General features: G+C 43.9%; 1 protein-coding gene across 2 annotated transcripts in view; it reads left to right on the top strand.

The window, feature by feature from the left end:
• The window catches only part of LOC122812057 (G protein-coupled receptor kinase 5-like), a 1528223-nt gene that overhangs the window by 988236 nt on the left and 519548 nt on the right, over positions 1–20439 (top strand). For both annotated transcript variants that reach the window (XM_044084306.1, XM_044084307.1), the window contains exon 4: positions 4854–4931. In XM_044084306.1, the coding sequence (XP_043940241.1) occupies positions 4854–4931 (78 nt within the window). The remainder of the gene's footprint in view (positions 1–4853; positions 4932–20439) is intronic.

Below are 20439 nucleotides of genomic sequence, written 5' to 3'. Positions count from 1 at the left end.
TTGTTGCTGTCAGTTCTGCCTGGAGAGTTTCTGAACTACAGGTTTTGTCAGTCAAATCAACTAGTATTTCACAGAGACAGAGTCACTCTAAGCACAGACCCCTCCATCATGCCCAGAGTTGTTACTGAGTGTAATCTAAACCATTATATTATATTCATAACTCCGTATTTTTCCACAATGTTTTAACCTCATGGGAGTATTTATACATTGTGTTCGTAACACCTGTACTGAGGAGGTACCTGTTCTGCCAAATCTTTTGTTATGGTAAGAAGATAACTTTCATTGTTTAGACTTGGTGCAGCAATTCGACTGCATGTGTGTGCATTATGTTTTGTGATTGTCAGCAGTAACATGTTTTAATGAAAAATAATTTTCCTTATAACATTATCTAGGTGCAGTTTAGTGTTAAGAAACCCTTCACAGCCTCCTAATTACTTTATATCCATTTTTCCTGGTACAATTCATGCAGGTTCCTTATTTATTTATTTTTTTTTGCTTTTCAGTTCCTTTGTTATTTCTGAAACAATTTTGTTTCAGTCTGATGGCACAAGGCAAGCTATACTGTTTCTTTAGATGGTTAACCATCATGAGTTTTGCATCCTGAAAGTTTGCTTGCTGAAGTCTGTAAAGTGCACTGAAGATACCTTGAGAATGTGTAACTGTTTTCCAAAGAGGTAGCTGCTGGAAAAATAGTTACGGGAAGAGCAGAGGTCAGTTACACTGTAGAATCACATAAAACTAGTACTCATTCTCATTTTTGGCTAGTGAATATTGCTTTTATCCAGCAAGGAATACTGGAGCTGAGAGAAGTTGCTATATAAAGTCTGAAGTATTGTTTGTCGAATGTAACTGAGCAAAGTTGCTTTTCTTGACATCTTATTAAGACCAGGTGAGGGGAAACCAAACAAACCTGTTAGAGCTCCATCTAACATATCCAGCAGCTAGCAACTTAAAGCAGTGCCAGTATAAGTGAAAGCAGAAACCGCAGTTCATGTGCCTAGGTTGTTTATAGAAATAGAATGTGCATTGTGGGAGAAGGATACACAGTAAAAATCACATCAGGTCATTTTGAGATATGACAGCTTACAAAATACTAAGCACTCAGAATGAAACTGAGACCTTAATACTATACAAAAAACAAAGATGCAAAAAACATGTTTTTATGGGTTTCTTCCCCCCTGTTTGTAGGTGGCATATTTCTTTAATGAAAACTGAGGCCGTGGCTCAGGACTGCCTTTGTCTGTTACCTGGCATACCTCTCAACTGCTCCACATTTGACAGAGCATTTCACTTTTAACTTTCTAAAGTGTTTTCTCTGCTTCTCTGATTTGACCTTAAATGTCCCCAAATCTCTCTTTCATTGCCTTTATTATAGATACAAGCATATCGTGTTCAAAACAGACCAATAGTAGAAGTGCCTTGGCAGCTAGTGGTAACTTTAAAATGCCAGAAAGTGATACTGCAGTTCAGCAGTGGAACTGAGGTTTGCCGTTAGCTTACGTCCATTACGTTCCTTGTTCAGTACAGTGTGCTTGCTTCCTTTGTGCTAGAAATAGACTGGGAGTGAATAAGATGCTAGTGGCAAAAAAGTGGCAGTGGGGGTGTATGAGTGACTGTCTACAGCACAAGCTGGCCAGCAGAGCAGTCTAAAAAAAGATCCGTAGGTCCATCTGGATCATTATAAGAGAGTGCAGTATGTACCATACCTCTTAACCTCTTTGTTAAGAAATGTGAAAAAAAGCCAAAAACAACAGGAAGGACAATTTTTAATGCCATTCTAATTCAGTTAAAAAGTTAATATGACAACAGGTTTTACATCAGCGATAATATGAAACTCTGCTGTCTGACATAGACCGTCAGTGATCCTCGGTGATTTAGCAGAAAATCAAATACACACACATTTCTATATACATATACATATATAATACATATATATCCATCCACCCACCCACAACCCCTTTTTCCATTTTTATACATAGGATCAGGGCTGTCACATCAACAGTAACAATCTACTAGAGCCAAGGTTCACACAGGTGAATATATTATTATTATTATTGTTATTTGGTTGCTGTCCCACTGACGATCAAATCTTGCTATCCCGACTGCTCCTTTAGACCCTTTTGTTTTCCAAGTCTGAAATATAAGAAAGTTCTTAATTTTACAGGTCATACTCCCAAGAGAAAAGTTTAGGTGTCATGCACCCCCTTAAGCAAATTTTGAGTACTATGACTATGAACCAATTTACTATGATTTTGGATGATCCCCTTCTATAACTTTGAAATCTGGGAAATTGAGAGGTATAGGCCTTGGCAGTGCGTTTGACTTATGTATATGTTGTTAAGGCTGCCTGACTGCATTGCATTGCATCTATGGTTGGACCAGGGAGGAAAAAAAATGTACTTCATCCTAAATTTTTCCATCAGTGGAAGTCACCCTGTGTCTCTGCCACAGCATGCTGTGAGAGGACAAGTAGTCCAAGTGTGGAATTGACTGTACAGGTGGCTGCATTAACTCTGTATTAGAGATATTGGGAGGTGGAAGGGAGGACTAGGTTAGATGGTACCACCAAGTACTTGAGGTAAAATAAATAAGTAAAAAATAAAAAGTGGTGTACAAAACTGAGATGCTGTAAAGCATGCATTTAAAAAATAGCTAGGAAACATTTTACAAGTGCATTCTTATCAAGATGATGTCCTAAAGCACCTGCCAGTTTTGGTTGATGAAACCTGTGAAGTGAAAGATCATCAACTGTTAGTTTTGCTCAGGGTGTCTCTAATAATATATTTAGCATCAAATTCTCATTTTGAAAATGAAATTAAGACTTGTTTGTATTTTTCCACCAGACAGCTCTTTTGGACATCTTTTTAGGCCTTAATAAAAACCTTCACTGTTTGACTTTTGTTATCTTTCACTTGAATATGGCTGTTGTGCTGCATTATGGTTACTTTATAATAAGATATGCTGCAGATTGCAGAAAAAAGCCAACCCACTACAAAACTGTTTTTCCCTTTAATGTATCAGCAGAAAGCAGGGCTGGATGACATGGAATCAGTACGTAATGGGACATTTCTTCACCATACAGTAAACAGAAACACTGGTTTATTAAACTTAATAAATGTAGGTTAACTGAAGTAACTAAAGTAAAATTGCATGTTTTAGAATAAAAAACTCCCATTTTACAAGATGAGGTCATAATGATAAGAAAATTAAATTGTAAAAAAAAAAAGCCTTTGCACTTGATCTTTAACTGCATCACACATGCAAATAGCGCAGGTTGGCTTACTTTGCACCTGTTTGTTTTTCTGTTCACAGTATTTGGTGGTCTAACAAGACATTGCTGATGGTAGCCATTGCAGTAATAGCTTACATCCAGATGTTAAGTGGATGTTTTATGATGTTTTTGGCTTCTCTGGAGACGAAGATATTGCAGACTCTTATTTTTCTAATATGCTTTGGTTTCATGGTTCCATAATGTCTAGCTACCTATGTAGCATTTTTGTTTAATTTTTCTAATTCTTTCTTTTCTTTATTTTATTTATTTATCATAGGATCATAGAAAGTTACTAGGCTAATGGCCCTAGGGCCCTTAGAAGCCTAGCCAAGTTCTACCCTTATTTCCATAATCAGCACGTATTGCCCCTGTCCAAGAGGGACACAGGTGGAACCCCTGGGGTGAATTTACGGTTACCCATGCAGTCATTCAGATTGTGTTTGAAGTGAGCCAATAAGGTGCTCTGTTTGACATGAAGTGGGAGTGGTAACTTCTGGGAGACAAATCTGTCCCTCCAGCAGGTTCTATTAACATCACATACCGGGTTAAGGTCTTTAGATCGAGTAACTCGTATACCATTTGACTTGCAGATGTCCAGCATTTCCAGTAAAGCAGGACCAGAGATTGCCTGTGAGTAGTCTGTATGAAACAGAATAAAGTGACAGTGATTTCAGATGATCCACATAGGACAGATGCTGAAGACCTTGAATTTTCCTTGTGAAGAACCTTTGTGGTCTCTCCAATTGGTGCAGGTGCTTGGAAAGGTACATACCAAAAGGGGCATTGTACTCAGTTGTTGGCCTGATGAGGGAAGAGTACACCAGGTTATAACTTTTTTTTTGGAGGCAATGCCCTTAATTATGAGATGAGCAATGTAGAATGCCCCTTTTACCGCTGCAGAAACATGGTGATCAAATTTCCTTCCTTCTGACTTGCCCTAGGATCACTGTCTGGATGTCTGACTTCCGTAGTAGACAGATAAAAGGCTGAGGGAATCAAACCCTGGACTGCAGGCAGCAGCATGTTAACCCATAACCTTAATACTCGCATGTATTCTTTCTTCTACCTTGTTGCTGCAGACTAGCCTGATGCTAATGCATCATGTGGGTCCTTCCTTTCCAGGAAGAAATAACATTGTAGTAGTTGCTTCCAGTGATGCAAACAGGGTGGTAGTAAGTGAATCTGGCAGGGAAATGGGGGGCAGCTGTCTTTGTGTTTTCCTTTCTATAGATATTTGTAGTATTGCTGTGAAAGACTAGCATTTACTATCATAGAAAGCATCTCTTATTCCCCTTGAGCCTGGAATATGGGAGAAGAATATATTACTAATATCAAAGGTACTCTGAATGCAAAATAGTAGCTTCTTATGGGCAGTGATAGGTTATCAGGAGTGGAGTTCACTTTGTCACTGTTGCATTAGTTATGGCATCATGTGGTTAGCCTGCATTGGGCATATTAGAGCTACTTCCAGCAATCCATTGCATACTTTCATATGCTGCATTTGTTATTAATAGTAAAGTACAGTACATATAGAGGACATTGTGAACCTGAAATTATTTGTGCCAAACTTTTTGTCTAATAGGAGGAATATGAAATAACGACAGATGAACGACGGAAAGAATGTGGAAATTACATCATTAAAAGATTTCTGGACTCAAAGGTATGATAGTCTCTATTTTGCAGTAAAATAATGTTATAGTAGAGCTTATGTGATGAGAAAAAGCAATGTTTAACTTTTGTACAGTAGTTACTGATATCATTTGAAATCTAGAAACTAGTAAAGATGATAGGTAAAGGCTGTGGGATCAGCTTGATGTAATGTTTGAGATGCTAATAAATCTGATAGTCACATTTACCTTATATATGTGCCACACACGCCTAAACACACAACTATTCCTTTCGTTTGTAGACAACTTTGTATATACACAATTCTTTTCACTAAACGAAAGCTTTTCTGCTTTAACTCTTATCTTTCCCTTTGTTTCAAATTTTAATTCCTTGATCATTTTTACTGTGTTAAGCTAAAACAGTGTTGTTGATATAGTTTGTATATTAACTAGTCTGTTTTTCCTCCTCAGTATGTAAATGTTAGTCTCCCTTAGCTTTATTTAATGTATTTTGTGTACAAGCTTTATACCATTTTTACACCATTTTCCAGAGAAACCTCATTAAGACTGAAAGGATGCAAGTGTAAAACAACTGACATTCCTGCTTGAGTTTGAAACATAATTAATGGCATCCAAAGTAAAAACTTTTGTCAAACCTTGTTATATAAGGTGTTGGTGTTGATGTTTTTAAATATTTTTTTAATACAAGAATAGTTTGTAATAGTAATTAGCAACAAACATGGAAAACCGGAAAATATATACAATACATACAAGCGTAAAAGCTAAATAAGCGTAGCTAAGTATGTTATCCACAACATCAGATGTCCAACTGAGATATACTAAATGAGTTACAAATTGGTTATGAACTCTCACAAAGTTAATTAGCCCATGTTTCCTAGAATGCCAGGACTGTCCTACGTCATTGCCTGTAATGACTTTAGTCCCTTGTTAGCAATTAATGGCCATGTTCTTAATACTGCTATTGAAAATGAGAGTTAAAAAAAAAAAAAAGAAAGCTAGAGTTTGGAACAATATTAGGAACAAGAGCTAAATGAAGTTTGCCACTCATCCGGTATGTAGTTTGATTTTTTTTTCTGATACTCACGACAGTAGCTTGATATTTTGTTATGGCATGTCATCAGATGCTGCAACTTGGTTGCCTTTCACAGTTAAATTCATTGCACTGAATTTGGATTCCTTTGGACCTGAAAATCTCTAAATGTCAAGTAAGCAGTACCACATGTCATACAGCACTGTTAGGCAAGGACTGAGAGGGAATCTATGGCAGGGTCAACACAGAAACAAGTTATTTATAATTACCGTGATTGTTCATGTGTAATTCATGTCTCGTCTTATTTCGTCGTGGTATCTTGTATTGGGTTCTCCACACATGCAGCTTCTGATGTTCTTCGTGTTTCACTGTTGCAGTCATCACATTTGGGTGATCTCTGTCAGCCCGATTATCAGAGGCTTAGCATTTCTGCATCGGGTGCTGTCGCTTCAGGACTGACGTCAGGTCGCCAGTAGTATTAAGTAAGGTAGCCTATGCCATTACATCAGTCTTTCTTGCCCCAGAAGCAGAAGCAGTTCACACGAGTGCCGGTTGGCCGCCACCTGAGTTTCGTCTATCGAACTGAAATTAAAGTCTTCTAAAGCTAAGAACCCCGTTGGGATCCTTTTTTCTTTCACTAACCAATGTCACAAAAAGTTAATTGTCTCGCCTGTGGAAAGCAATACCACACCGAGACTTTCATTCTTACTGCGTCACTTGTTTAGGTCCAGACCACGACATCCCCCGTTGTCACTTCTGTGCTTTGTTCAATGCCGGAACTATCCATCATTGGGCCCTTATTGTAGTTAGATATTTTTGCTTGCAGTCCTCGAACTCCGATATGGCTTCAGTAAGCCATCCGACAGCAGATCTTCCGAAAAAACGTAAAGCTAAAGAGAGGGACAGACTGCACAGGTCCAAACCTACCGTCAATGCTTCCGTTAAGCTAGTCATCAGTTCTCTGGTCCTCAGTGAGGCGCTTTCACAGCCCCTGATCGCCCACTTCTGTGGATTCGCAGGCTGCTACCGAGACCCTTTTGGAGTCCGGTATGCCGCAAAACTCTTCTTCGACTAAGGATCCTGCGGTCGTCTCTACGTTGGATGGGTCCAGAGCCACTGAGCAGACACCGGCTTTTGAGGAAGTCCTTCGCACTATCGATTCTCGACACAAACCGATGTCTTCTTTCCTGACTACCGTTCTTTCGAAAACAACCGAGTTTCTTAGGCCCAGGGTACGAACCACACCCAAGAAACCGACAACCCAATCTCAGGCACCTGCTTCCTTGCCTCAGTCTCAAATGCTTAAAAGAGTGGCAGACCTTATCATGCTGATCAGGGGAGCCAAGCTACCCCTTCCAAAAGGAAAAGAGATCTGTCCCCTGTAGTCTTGTCTGAACAAGAGTCAGATGACTCTGATACATCCGAATAGGAAGACATGCAACCCCTCTCTACTTATGAGGATTCTGATGCAGAGGATTCCATCACTTCAGCCTCTCCCCCAGGGGATTTTTCCTTTGGGGAAACCCTCCATACTTTAAGGGAGCATTTCCAGTGTGAGAGTCAGGACTACCCTCAGTCTGAAAAGAGACTCAGGGAATTCTTAGATCTTCCACAGCACAGACCCTTGGTTATCCCCCCAGTCCTGGATATTGTGGAGGATGTTTTCCTGGGATCCAGCTTGACTCCTCACACTCACCCTCCTTCACCCAGAAAACCAGACAGATACTATAAAGTCTCTGACTCGCACACATTTCTTTTTAAAAATCCTTCTGCTGACCCTGAGGTAATTTCTCAAGGGCCTAAAGGGATTAAAGCAACCTCTGCTAAGAATCCCACCCCCTCAGATAGGGATTCCCGAGCACTAGACATATGGGATAAAAAAGTATACACCTCGGCTACCCTTGCTATCAGGGCACTAAATTGTCAGTTCTGTATGCTAAAGTTTCAGCAACATGCCCTGTAACTCCTCAAACAAAAAATGTCTTCCTTTTCTGCTTGTGCAGAATCTAAAGAGTTACAAGAGTTGATGCATTCTGCAAGTCAAGTAACTAAACACACCTTGCACTGTGGTTTTGACGTCCTAGAAGCTTCTTGCAGGGCAGCAGTCACCAGATCTATCATTAGAAGGCATGCTTGGCTTAAGGAACAGCCCTTGCCAGACCATGTCAAATCTAAATTGTTGGATGCCCCCTTGCACAAAGACAATTTATTTGGCACTAAGGCAGAAGAGGTCTTAAAAAAGATGGAAGAAAAAGCAAAGTCTATGCAGACAGTTAAGGATTTCTTACAGGTTCAGCAGGCATTGTTCCACCAAGCACTAGTCCTTTCCTGCTCCCACTAAGCCAGTCCAGCCCAGGCCCCAGGGGACCAGACCCCCCCAGACAGCAGCCACAGGGAATGCCGAGATCTAAGCAGTGGAGTACCTCCACTTCAAAACCAGGGAGTTCTAAGCCACCCCCTTATGGTAAGAACTCACAATGACTCACCACCCCCACCCCCTCCCTCGGCCCACCTTCACTTACATCTAGGAGGAAAACTTTCCTTTCACGCAAGCACCTGGGCCACCATTACCAATGACCATTGGGTTCTCAACATAGTGTCCCAGGGATACAAATTTTCTTTCCGTACCCTTCCAACCCCAAAAGGGTTCCCAGATCTACCTCCAAGCCAGTGGGCAGAGGCTCAAAAGCAAATTCTTTCCCTGCTTTCTTTGAGGGCAGTAGAGCACATTCCTGCAGAACAGATAGGCCAACATTTCTACTCCAGACTTTTTCTGGTGCCCAGAAAAGAGGGCACCTGGCAACCCATCCTCAATCTATCCATTCTAAACACCTTCCTGGTGATCCGAAAATTCAAAATGCTCACCCTCCAGCAGCTGCTGCCCATGCTCTCCAAGGATGCTTGGCTAGCCACCCTAGATCTAAAAGAGGCCTACCTCCACATTCATATCGGGGAATCATGCAGGAAATATCTCCGTTTCAGGGCAGGATCTCAACACTTTCAGTTCTCTGCGCTTCCCTTTGGCTTATCTACTGCTCCCAGAGTTTTCACAAAATGTCTGGCTCCGGCCATTGACTTTTGCAGACAAAGGAATATCCAGATTTACCCATACTTAGACGACTGCCTTATTCAGGCAGACAGCCAGGAAAAGCTGCTCAAGCACTTGGCCTTTGTAAAGACCCTACTAACCAAAGCAAGTTTTCCTGACGGCCTCCTTCTCTCAACTAGCCACCAGACCCCAGTTATCTGCAAGGAAGATCCTGCAAGCTCTGGGGTTCATGGCATCTTGCATTCTACTCATTCCATATGCCAGACTGCATATGAGGAAACTTTAGTGGTACCTAAAAAGCCTTTGGTGTCAACACTCTCAAGACCTGGAGACTCTTACACCTATAATTCCTTGACTCAGAAAAGATTTTCCTTTGGTGGGCAACAGCATGCTCCCACAACAAGGGACTACCTTTCTCACCACCCCCCGCTGCCCAGACCCTTACCACAGATGCATCAGACTATGCTTGGGGTGCACACCTGGATGGCAGGTACATACAGGGCCAATGGAGCCCACAGCAAATCCCTCTGCACATCAACCAAAAAGAGATGATGGCTGTCCAGCATGCCTTGATAGCTTTCACGCCCCTTCTCTTCCCAGGGGCTCTCCTGATCAAAACAGACAACACCATTGTGATGTGGTATATCAACAAGCAGGGAGGGACTCACTCCTACCCTCTATGCAGGCTGGCCATGACCCTTTGGCAAGCAGCCTCTGCCATGCAACTGCACCTGTTAGCACAATTCCTACCAGGTTCTTTCAGCTCTCTGGCAGACCAAATAAGCAGAAATCTTCTGGACCCGCACGAGTGGCAGCTCAACAGAAGAACCTTCACTCTAATAATTCTGAAATGGGGCACCTCGAAGGTCAACCTCTTTGCCTCCTACACCAGCCATCAGCTCAGCAGGTTCGGGACCAGGGAGCATCACTGCATGGCTTGGAAAGTGGATGCTCTGTCCTTCCCCTGGGTCAATCTATCGGTCTTTGCCTTTCCTCCACTACCTCTCATCCCCAGGGTACTGCTCAAAATAAAGGAGGAAAAACCAAGGGCAATTCTTTTAACTCCAGACTGGCCTCGCTGGCACTGGTACCCCTTGCTGCGCAGCCTGTCCCCACTGCCACCATGGCATCTTCCTCAGATTCCAAACCTCCTGATCCAGAGGGTAGGGGAATTCATGCATCCCCAATTGCAGACACTCAGTTTGGCAGCTTGGCTTATTCCCTAACCCTGGATCAACCTGCCAAACTCAGTAAACATGTTCTAGATGTTATCTGTGAGTCCAGATGCCCTAGCACTAGAAAGTCTTATGCTGACAAATGGAAAAGGTTCTGCACCTGGATCCAGCTAAGGGAGCCGATACGGCACAGCCCTCCCTCCCTCTCATCTTGGATTACTTAGCTGACCTACTACACAGTGGCCTGTCTTTCTCCTATATAAAAAATCATGCCTCTGCTATCCCTGCTCATTTCCCCACTGAGCAGCCCCTTTTCTCACACCCTTTGATCAGACCATTCCTAAGAGGGGCTAGCAACTTGAGGCCACCCAGAAGAGCACCAACCCCAGCTTGGGACCTTAACTTTGTGTTGGAAAAGCTCACTGTCCCCTTTGGAACCATCTTCTTCTGCAGAGCTAAAATTTCTATCCTGGAAGACAGCTTTCTTCTGGCCATCACTTCAGCCGGAAGAGTCTCCGAGCTGCAAGCGCTCATGGCTGTGGAACCCTTCATCATCTTCCATGCTGACAGGGTATCCCTCAGAACTAACCCATCCTTCATGCCCAAGGTAGTGCCCAGTGTGGCTCTCAACCAACCAGTCCATTAATTTGCCCACCTTTTTTTCCTAATCCCCAGAACAAGGGGGAAAGGATCCTGCACTCTTTAGATGTGCACAGACAGGTCAGATTCTATCTAGACAGGACTAAATCCTTCAAAAAGTCTGATCAGTTGCTGATTAGCTTTGCTACAGGGGCAGAAGGCAAAGCCATCTCCAAACAAACCATTTCCAAATGGATAGCACACTGTATCCATTTCTGCTACAAACAACATGGAAAGCCTCTCCCCAAGGGGGTCAGGACTCACTGCACCAGTGCAACCTCCACCTCTGCAGCTTTCCTCAGAGGAGTACCCACCAGGGACATCCTGGAGGCTGCCACCTGGACATCTGTTCACACTTTTACCAAACATTACTACCTGTCTCTCATCTCCAAATCCAGGGCAGGGTTTGCCTTTGCAGTCTTGCAGGGCATCCTAGCCAGCCCCTAGATGTCCTTCAAGGATGCATCTGCAGTCCTTACAAATGGGTTGTCCTGTCGTCAGGCAGCCCTTCGGTCGGCCGGATTCCAAAGTCTGGGTCTGGCCTCGGCTGGTGTCGCACTTCACCCGACGTCATAGCTGCAGTTATTCGGGTATAAAGGCATCAGCCGACGCCATTTTCCCCAGTCTTTCTTGCCGCGTGGCGCCCGAAGGCAGAAGCTGTTCGCAAGTGCCGGTCGGTCAGAACCAGAGATTACTACTACAAGTACCGAAGACTTCTAAAAAGCTAAGTACCCCGTTGGGGACTCTTTCTTGCCTCAGCCGATGTCAGAAAAAGTGACTAACTGTTTAAATTGTGGGAAACAAATACCTCATAAAGATTTCCACTCTTACTGCTTACCTTGCTTAGGCCCAGACCACGACGTAGCAGCTTGTCTAGCCTGTGCTTCTTTCAACCGACGAACGCTTAGACGTTGGTCTGAATTTGCTGAAGAGTTTTTCGGCTCCGCTTTTGCTTACATTATGCCATCGGATACTCCGACTACGCAAATTTCTAAAAAACGCAAGGAAAAGGACCGACACTCGCGGTCCGCGGTTTCGGCTGAAACTGCGGTTAAGCCAACCGCGAGTGTCTCGGTTTCGGCTGAAACCGAGTCCACGGTTCTTCCTTCGGCCGAAAGCTTGCCACTTACCGAGGCCTCATCCAGCTTGGCTGAATCTGCTACCGAAATCCCACCTGCTCCTGCAGGTTCACAGGATTTATCAGATACTATCCCTTTGGATATTTCTACCCCTGCACGTGGAGCTGCTAGGCCTCCTGCATCCATGTCGATTAAGGCCTTTGCCAGGGCTAAAGCAGCAAAAACTACCAAAACTGTGCCTGCTAAGACCCCCTCTCACAGGCCCAGTTCTAGTTCACAAATGCTTAGTCTAGCAGAGGATCTCATTTCTTTGATCCGGGGATCCCAACCACATCCAGACAGGGCCTCTCACCCACCTCCAGAGAAGAGGACTAGAGTAGAGCCCCCTGAGCCAGTTTCTTCAGATGGCTCCTCTGATGAATCAGATAATTCAGACCCTCCAGAGGCCCCTTTTTCTCCTTATGAGGACTCTGATGCAGAAGAGTCCATTCCTTCTGCCTTCCCGCCTGAGGAATTTTCTTTTGGGGAACAATTTCAATGGCAGGGCCAGGATTTTTCAGACTCTAGGAAAAGGCTTAGAACCTTTTTGCATTTGCCACAGCATAGGCCTTTAGCCATTCCTCCAGTACTTACTGTTGTGGATGATGCTTTTAATGATGCTTGTACTGCTCCTGATTCTCTTCCTCCGGCCCCTGCTAAGCCCGATAGGTACTACAGGGTTCCGGACACACTTTATCATTTGTATAAGGCCCCTTTTGCAGATCCCGAAACTATCTCCCAGGGACCCAAGGCTGTAGCAGCTACTTCTACCAAAAACCCCCTCCCCTCTGAAAGGGAATCTAGGGCCTTAGAGAGATGGGGTAAAAAAGTTTACACTTCTGCTACTCTTTCAGCTAGGGCCTTGAACTGTCAATTCCACATGATTCAGTATCAGGAATTTATGTTAGACCAGTTAACTAAAAAACTGTCCTCGGATGAACCATTAGACAAAAAATCTGTACAGGAAATGGTACATAACATTCAGCAGGTCAGTAATCATTCCTTAAAATGCGGCTATGATGCACTGGAGGCTTCCTTTAGATCAGCCATGACTGGCACAGTGATCAGAAGACATGCATGGTTAAAAGAACAGTCCTTACCAGACCATGTTAAATCAAAGCTCCTAGATGCTCCCATGGATAAGCTCAATTTGTTTGGCTCCTGCACAGCAGGTGCTGAAGAAGGTGGAAGAGAAAGCAAAATCTGTCCAGACAGTCAAGGATTTCTTGCAGGTCCAGCCTCCAAGGTTTAGCAGGAACTGGCCTTCCAAGAATTGGTCCTTTCCAGACACCTCCAGAGCTCCGAGAGGCAGGAATAGACGCTCAAGAGGCAGGGGTCAATCCAGAGGTGCCTACAGGGGACGCCAGTGGCAGGCTAACAACCAGCGAGGTACAGCCACAGATCCAGCCACCACCACCACTTCCACAGGACAATCACAGTGACTTGGCTCTGGCACCGCCTACCAGGGAACAACTAGAAGCACCCTTAGGCGGAAGCTAGCCTTATTTTCAGTAAACTGGCATTACATCACAGGAGACAAATGGATTTTACAGACAATAGACCAAGGTTACAGGTTTCACTTCCATACTCTACCAAGGAAGAGAGGAATGCCAAACCTACCTCCAAATCAGAAGACAGAAGCTCTAGAACAAATAACTCACTTACTAAGGATGAGAGCTGTAGAAAGGGTACCATCTATGGAACAAGGGCAAGGATTTTACTCCAGACTTTTCCTGGTACCAAGAAAAGAAAACCAATGGAGGCCTATTCTCGACCTGTCCGCTTTAAACACATACCTCATTGTTCCAAAATTCAAAATGCTGACCCTACAGCAGCTTTTTCCCATGCTGGGCAAGGAGTCTTGGCTGGTAACTCTAGATCTCAAGGAGGCATACCTGCACGTCCCCCATACGACCAAATTGCAGAAGATACCTCAGATTTCTTGCAGGATCAGAGCATTATCAATTCTCAGCATTGCCCTTTGGCTTATCTACTGTGCCCAGAGTATTCACGAAATGCCTGGCATCAGTAATTGCTCATTGCAGGCTTCAGGAATTCAAATTTACCCTTACCTGGACGACTGCCTGTTACAAGCGGACAACAAAAACAAATTAACAAAAGATTTGCAAAGGGTCATTCATCTACTACAAGCCCTGGGATACACAGTCAATATAAAAAAGTCAAGGCTGATACCATCCCAAAGGATAACCTTCTTGGGTGCAGATCTGGACACATCAAAACAAATGGCATTCCTGACAGTAGAAAAACAGGAGCAACTCCCTTTCTACTTCATGGCATTAACAAACCAGAACCAGCTAACAGCAAGAAAAGTCCTGCAAGCTCTCGGTTACATGGCATCCTGCATAATATGAGAAAGTTACAGTGGTACCTAAGGAATTTATGGTCTCAGCACAAGCACAGCCTAGAAACCCAAATTCCAATAATTCCATGCCTGAAGCAAGAATTCCAATGGTGGGCTCAGGCCTGTCAAACAAACAAGGGACTGCCCTTCCACAGCACTCAACCAAGCCAGACCATCACAACAGACGCTTCAGACCTCGGTTGGGGGGCACACATGCTGGACAAGTGCATACAAGGCTTATGGACTCAAGACCAGCTGCACCTACACATAAATCAAAAGGAAATGCTGGCAGTAAAACTGGCAATTCAGGCATTCAGACCATTTCTTCGACAGGGTCAACTGCTGATAAGGACGGACAACACCACAGTTATGTGGTACATCAACAAACAGGAGGCACACATTCATACCCTCTATGCCGGATGGCAATGGACCTCTGGAATGTGGCACTGAGCTTCAATATTCAGTTACAAGCAATTTTGTGCCAGGAAAAGAAAATATACTAGCAGACATCCTAAGCAGAACTGCCACGGATGCCCACGAATGGATGCTGCATCCGGACATCTTCAAAACCATTACAAGGAAATGGGGACTACCAGAAATAGACTTATTTGCATCCCCACACAATCACCAACTGAAAAAATTCTGCACAAGGACGTACCACCCACTTGCTTGGAAAGTGGACTCCCTATCTTTCAGTTGGAAAAACCTGACAGCATATGCATTCCCACCTCTTCCTTTGATGCACAAGGTGCTATTGAAGATCAAAGAAGACCGTCCAAGGATCATCCTGATAGCTCCAGACTGGCCAAGGCAACATTGGTACCCATTACTGAGGAGTATGTCTCGGGAACAAATGTGGCCTCTGCCCCTAGTTCCCTTGCTGTTAACACAGAACAACTTCAAAACCCTGCATCCAAACCTGAAAACACTGCAGCTGGCTGCCTGGAACATTGCATAAGACCAAATAACCCAGATTTATCTCAAAGGGTTAAAGACATTATCTTGGAGGCTCGCAGACCCTCAACAAGAAAAAATTATTCAGCAAAATGGAAAAGATATCTCATTTGGAGTACAGCAAAAGGAGAGAATGTATCACTGGTAAACATAGCTAACATCCTGGAATACTTGGCAGAGCTCTTCCACAACGGCCTGTCCTATTCTTCCATTAAGATTCATGCATCAGCCTTTTTAGCAGAATACAACTTGGATCCTCCAGTCTTCTCACATCCTCTGCTCAGGCAGTTTCTGAGAGGAATTAAAAATGTAAAACCACCTAGGAAGCCACCATTGCCAGCATGGGACTTGAACTTTGTGCTAGAAAAGTTGACACTACCTCCTTTCGAACCAGCAGCAACAGCAGAATTACAATACTTATCATGGAAAACGGCTTTCCTGCTTGCAATCACTTCAGCAAGAAGGGTATCTGAGCTACAGTCATTAATGGCAGTACAGCCCTTCCTGATCTTCCATCAAGATAGAGTGTCCATGAGAACTAATCCTACTTTTATGCCAAAGGTGGTCTCCAGGGTATCTTTAAATCAAGCTATCCACCTACCTACATTCTTCCCCAACCCACAGAACAGGGGAGAAAGACTGTTGCATACCTTGGATGTACATAGACAATTACGTTACTACCTGGACAGGACCAAGAGCAACAGAAAAACTGACCAGCTACTGGTGGCATATGCAACAGGAATGGAAGGAAAAGCAATTTCAAAACAGACAATCTCTAAGTGGATAGGAAATTGCATTAGATTTTGTTACTCCTACCATGGGAAGAAAACTCCAGAAAACATCAGGCCTCACTCTACAAGGGCTACAGCCACTACCACAGCTTTTTTACGAGGAGTGGCTACCAAAGACATTTTAGAGGCTGCTACTTGGAGCTCCGTGCATACATTTGCCAAGCATTATAATTTACCTTTATACTCCAGATCCCGAGCAGGTTTTGCCACTGCTGTTTTGCAAGGGATCATAACTACACCATAATCTTATTTCTCCTCCTCCCCCAGTTTGGCTATGGTATTCTACCCATTTGTAAGGACTGCAGATGCATCCTTGAAGGACATAGTACAGTTTTATACCTACCATAAATGTAGATGTCCAATAGGCATGCATCTGCAGTCAGGATTACCCACCCTCCTTCCCCTCTGTGGTACTCCTAGGGTATTTGCCCATCTTGTAGCTAGCTGGGGGAATCTATTATGGTGTATTTGTTTGTATATATGTACATACATGCTTATTTTTTGTTTGCTCTCTACTATTTGGAACCATTTGCATTTATCCAAATTTAGCCTTCCTAGAGGGCACCTGGCATCTGGGGCAAGAAACACTGAGGAAAATGGCGTCGGCTGGTGCCTTTATACCCGAATAACTGCAGCTATGACGTCGGGTGAAGTGCGACACCAGCCGAGGCCAGACCCAGACTTTGGAATCCGGCCGACCGAAGGGCTGCCTGACGACAGGACAACCCATTTGTAAGGACTGCAGATGCATGCCTATCGGACATCTACATTTATGGTAGGTACAAAACTGTACTTTTCCTTGACTGCCTCCACCCATTTCCTCAGCTTTGGGAAACAACCCAAATGTGATGACTGCAACAGTAAAACATGAAGAACATAGTACAGTTGTGTACACTTACCATAAATGTAGATGTTCGAGTGTATTCACACTGTTGCAGTCCTGGTTTCCCTCCCTCTATCCCCCTTTCTTCTCTTTCCTTACAAGAGACATATTGGTATTTGCTTTCGACTGGTGGGGTGCTTCCACCAGAACCTGGCTCCTACTTGGGGGCTCCTAACAGGTTAGGGCAAGAAAAACTGATGTAATGGCTTCGGCTACCTTACTTCATACTATTGACAACCTAATGTCAGTCCTGAAGCGACAGCAACTGACGCAGAAATACTAAGCCTCTGGTATTCGGGCTGGCTGAGGGCTACCCTGGCAGGGATAACCCAAATGTGATGACTGCAACAGTGAAAACACTCGATCACCTACATTTAGGGTAAGTGTACACAACTGTGCTTTTTATGTATACTAAATGATCCATTTTCTGAGGTGAAGTGACTTGTTTATGAATACAGAGAGAGCAGAAAGAACTGAAATTTCTTCAGAGCTTTTCTTTCATCAGATGATAGCATGGTATGTGATGTGTGGATGTTCATCGTGTTTCACTGTTGTAGTCATTACACTTGGGTTATCCTGCTGGCAGGCTACCCGCAGTCAGCCCGAATTCCAAAGTCCTGGTCCGGCGTCGATTGCTGTCGCCACTTCCCTGACGTCAGTGCGCCAGGGGTATATAAGATGCAGCCGACGCCATTTTCTTCAGTCTTTCTTGCCGTGCGGTGCCCGAAGCAAAAGCAGTTCGCAAGTGCCGGTCAGCTGACTCCTGAGATTTTCGAATTCGAATTTCAGATCCGAAGTCTTCATTAAAGCTAAGTACCCCATTGGGGAAACTTTTTTCTTGCTCCAGACCGATGTCAGAAAAGTTAACAATTGTATTTCTTGTGGGAAGCAAATACCTCATAAGGATTTTCACTCTTACTGTATTCCTTGCCTAGGCCCTGACCACGACTTTGCTTGCTGTCAATTTTGTGCTAGATTTAACCAACGCACTATTAAGCGTCGGTACGATTTTGCCTTTCATTACTTTGGCCGCAGGTTCAATTATACAATGCCGGCGGAATAGCCGACGACCGGAGTCTATAAAAAAACATAAGGATAAAGACAAGGACAGGCATCCGAGGTCCAAAACCGACGATGAGGCTTCCTCTAAGCTAGTCGTCGGTTCGCTGGTTCTCAGTGAGGCGCTTTCGCAGCCGCTAACACCCACTACCTCAGAGCCACAGGCCGCTTCTGACTCCCACGTGGAGCCGACTGGACCTCTGGAAACTCAAGGTAGTGGATCCTCGGAAACTATACCCTCAGATGGGTCCGCAGCTGCTGTGCAGGCATCGGCTTCTGAGGGTGTTTTCAGACCTTCACAGTTATATGTAAAGCCATCTTCAGCTTCAAAGTCAAAGACTAAAGCAGCTCTAAAGACAAAAATACAAGTACAGCATTCTCCAGGACAGACTTCCATACCTAAAAAAACAGATGCTCAAAATGGCCGAAGACCTTATTACTTTGATCAGGGGTTCCCATCCCCCTCCTGATAAGAGGCCTAACCAAGAGACAGACTATGAATCTTCAGATCAGGTTTCCATTTCCTCTGATTCCTCCTCTGATCAGGAATACTCTCTTCCTCTCTATGAGGATTCTGATGCTGAAGAATCTATTCCTTCAGCTTCTCCTCCTGAGGATTACTCTTTTGGGGAAACCCTGCATACTATGAGGGAGCACTTTCATTGGGAGAGCCAGGATTATTCAGAATCCAAGAAAAGGCTCAGAGATTTTCTTTACTTCCTCAGCACAGGTCCCTTGCTATTCCTCCTGTTCTGGACATTGTAGATGATGTTTTTTCGGAGTCTGGCCTGTCTCCAGACTCTATACCTCCAGCACCTGTTAAGTCAGACAGGTACTACAGGGTTCCAGACTCTCATAAATTTCTATATAAAAACCCTGCTGCTGACCCAGAAACTATATCTCAGGGTCCCAAAGGGGTCAAGGCTTCCACTGCAAAAAAACCCTGTTCCCTCTTATAGGGATTCTAGAGCACTGGACAGATGGGGGAACAAAGTTTACACTTCTGCTGCCTTGGCTGTAAGGGCTTTAAATTGTCAGTTTCATATGCTTAAATATCAGCAATACTTAATGTCAATGTTAAAACAGAAAATGTTGACAAATTCTGAATGTGCTGAAAACAAGGAAATGCAGGAATTATTGCATGCAGCTGAACAGGTGGGAAAACATACTTTGAAATGTGGTTTTGATTCTTTGGAGGCCTCTTGTAGGGCCGCTGTAAGGAGGCATTCTTGGTTAAAGGAACAGAATCTGCCTAATCATGTTAAAGCAAAATTATTAGATGCTCCATTACAACATTATACTTTGTTTGGTATTAAGGCAGAAGAGGTGTTGAAGAAAATGGAGGATAAAGTGAAATCTATGCAGACAGTTAAGGATTTCTTACAGGTACAGCCACCCAGATTTAGCAGGAACTGGTCTTCAAAAAATTGGTCCTTTCCAGTGTCAGATAGGCCACAAAGAGGCAGATACAGGTGCCCTAGAGGCAGATCCCAGCCCCAAGGCTCATACAGGCCTAAACAATGGGGTGCTTCTACCTCCAATAGCGGAGAAGACAAATCTCAACCTTATAGGAAACAGTCCCAATGACTTTCTCTACCAATACCAAGCACTTATCTTTTGGACGCTCCCTTAGGGGGAAAACTAACACTTTTTTCAGAAAACTAGTCACATGATCACCCAGGACAAATGGGTCTTGAATATAGTGTCTCAGGGTTACAGGTTCCTCTTTCACACCCTGCCAAATGCAAAAGGCATGTCAGACCTGCCACACAATCAATGGGCAGAGGCACAAAAGCAAGTTTCATCCCTCATGGACATGAGGGCCATTCAATGAGTACCACTACAGGAGCAGGGACAAGGATTTTACTCACATCTTTTCTTGGTACCCAGAAAGGACAAAGCCTGGAGACCAATAATGGACCTGTCTATTCTAAACACTTTTCTGGACGTTCCAAAATTCAAAATGTTGACTCTGCAGCAGCTTCTGCCCATGCTAGGCAAGAAGGCTTGGCTTGTAACCTTGGACTTAAAGGAGGCATACCTGCATGTCCCAGTCAGACAATCTTGCAGAAGATACCTCAGATGCATAGCTGGCTCAATGCACTACCAATTCTCTGCACTGCCCTTTGGCTTATCTGCTGCGCCCAGGGTCTTCACAAAATGCCTGGCACCAGTAATTGCTTTTTGCAGACAAAGAGGAATTTAAATATATCCCTACTTGGACGACTGCCTTATTCAAACAGAGAACAAGGACATTCTACTAAAGCATCTGGCGTTTTTAAAAAGATTATTAATTGGCCTAGGGTACACAGTAAACGAAAAGAAATCAAAACTAGTGCCCTCTCAAGAGATAATATTCCTGGGTGCAAGCTTAAATACAACTGCCCAGATGGCCTATCTCATGCCAGACAAACAAAGGCAACTGACTTCTTACTTCGAAATGTTGGCAACAAAAACCCAGTTATCTGCAAGAAAAATTC

Source organism: Protopterus annectens, chromosome 9.part0 (genome assembly GCF_019279795.1).
Source record: "Protopterus annectens isolate FY-2018-M chromosome 9.part0, PAN1.0, whole genome shotgun sequence".
NCBI classification, from domain to species: domain Eukaryota; kingdom Metazoa; phylum Chordata; order Ceratodontiformes; family Protopteridae; genus Protopterus; species Protopterus annectens.
Note: the sequence above shows the minus strand (reverse complement) of the source record. Positions and strands in the feature narration are given on the sequence as shown.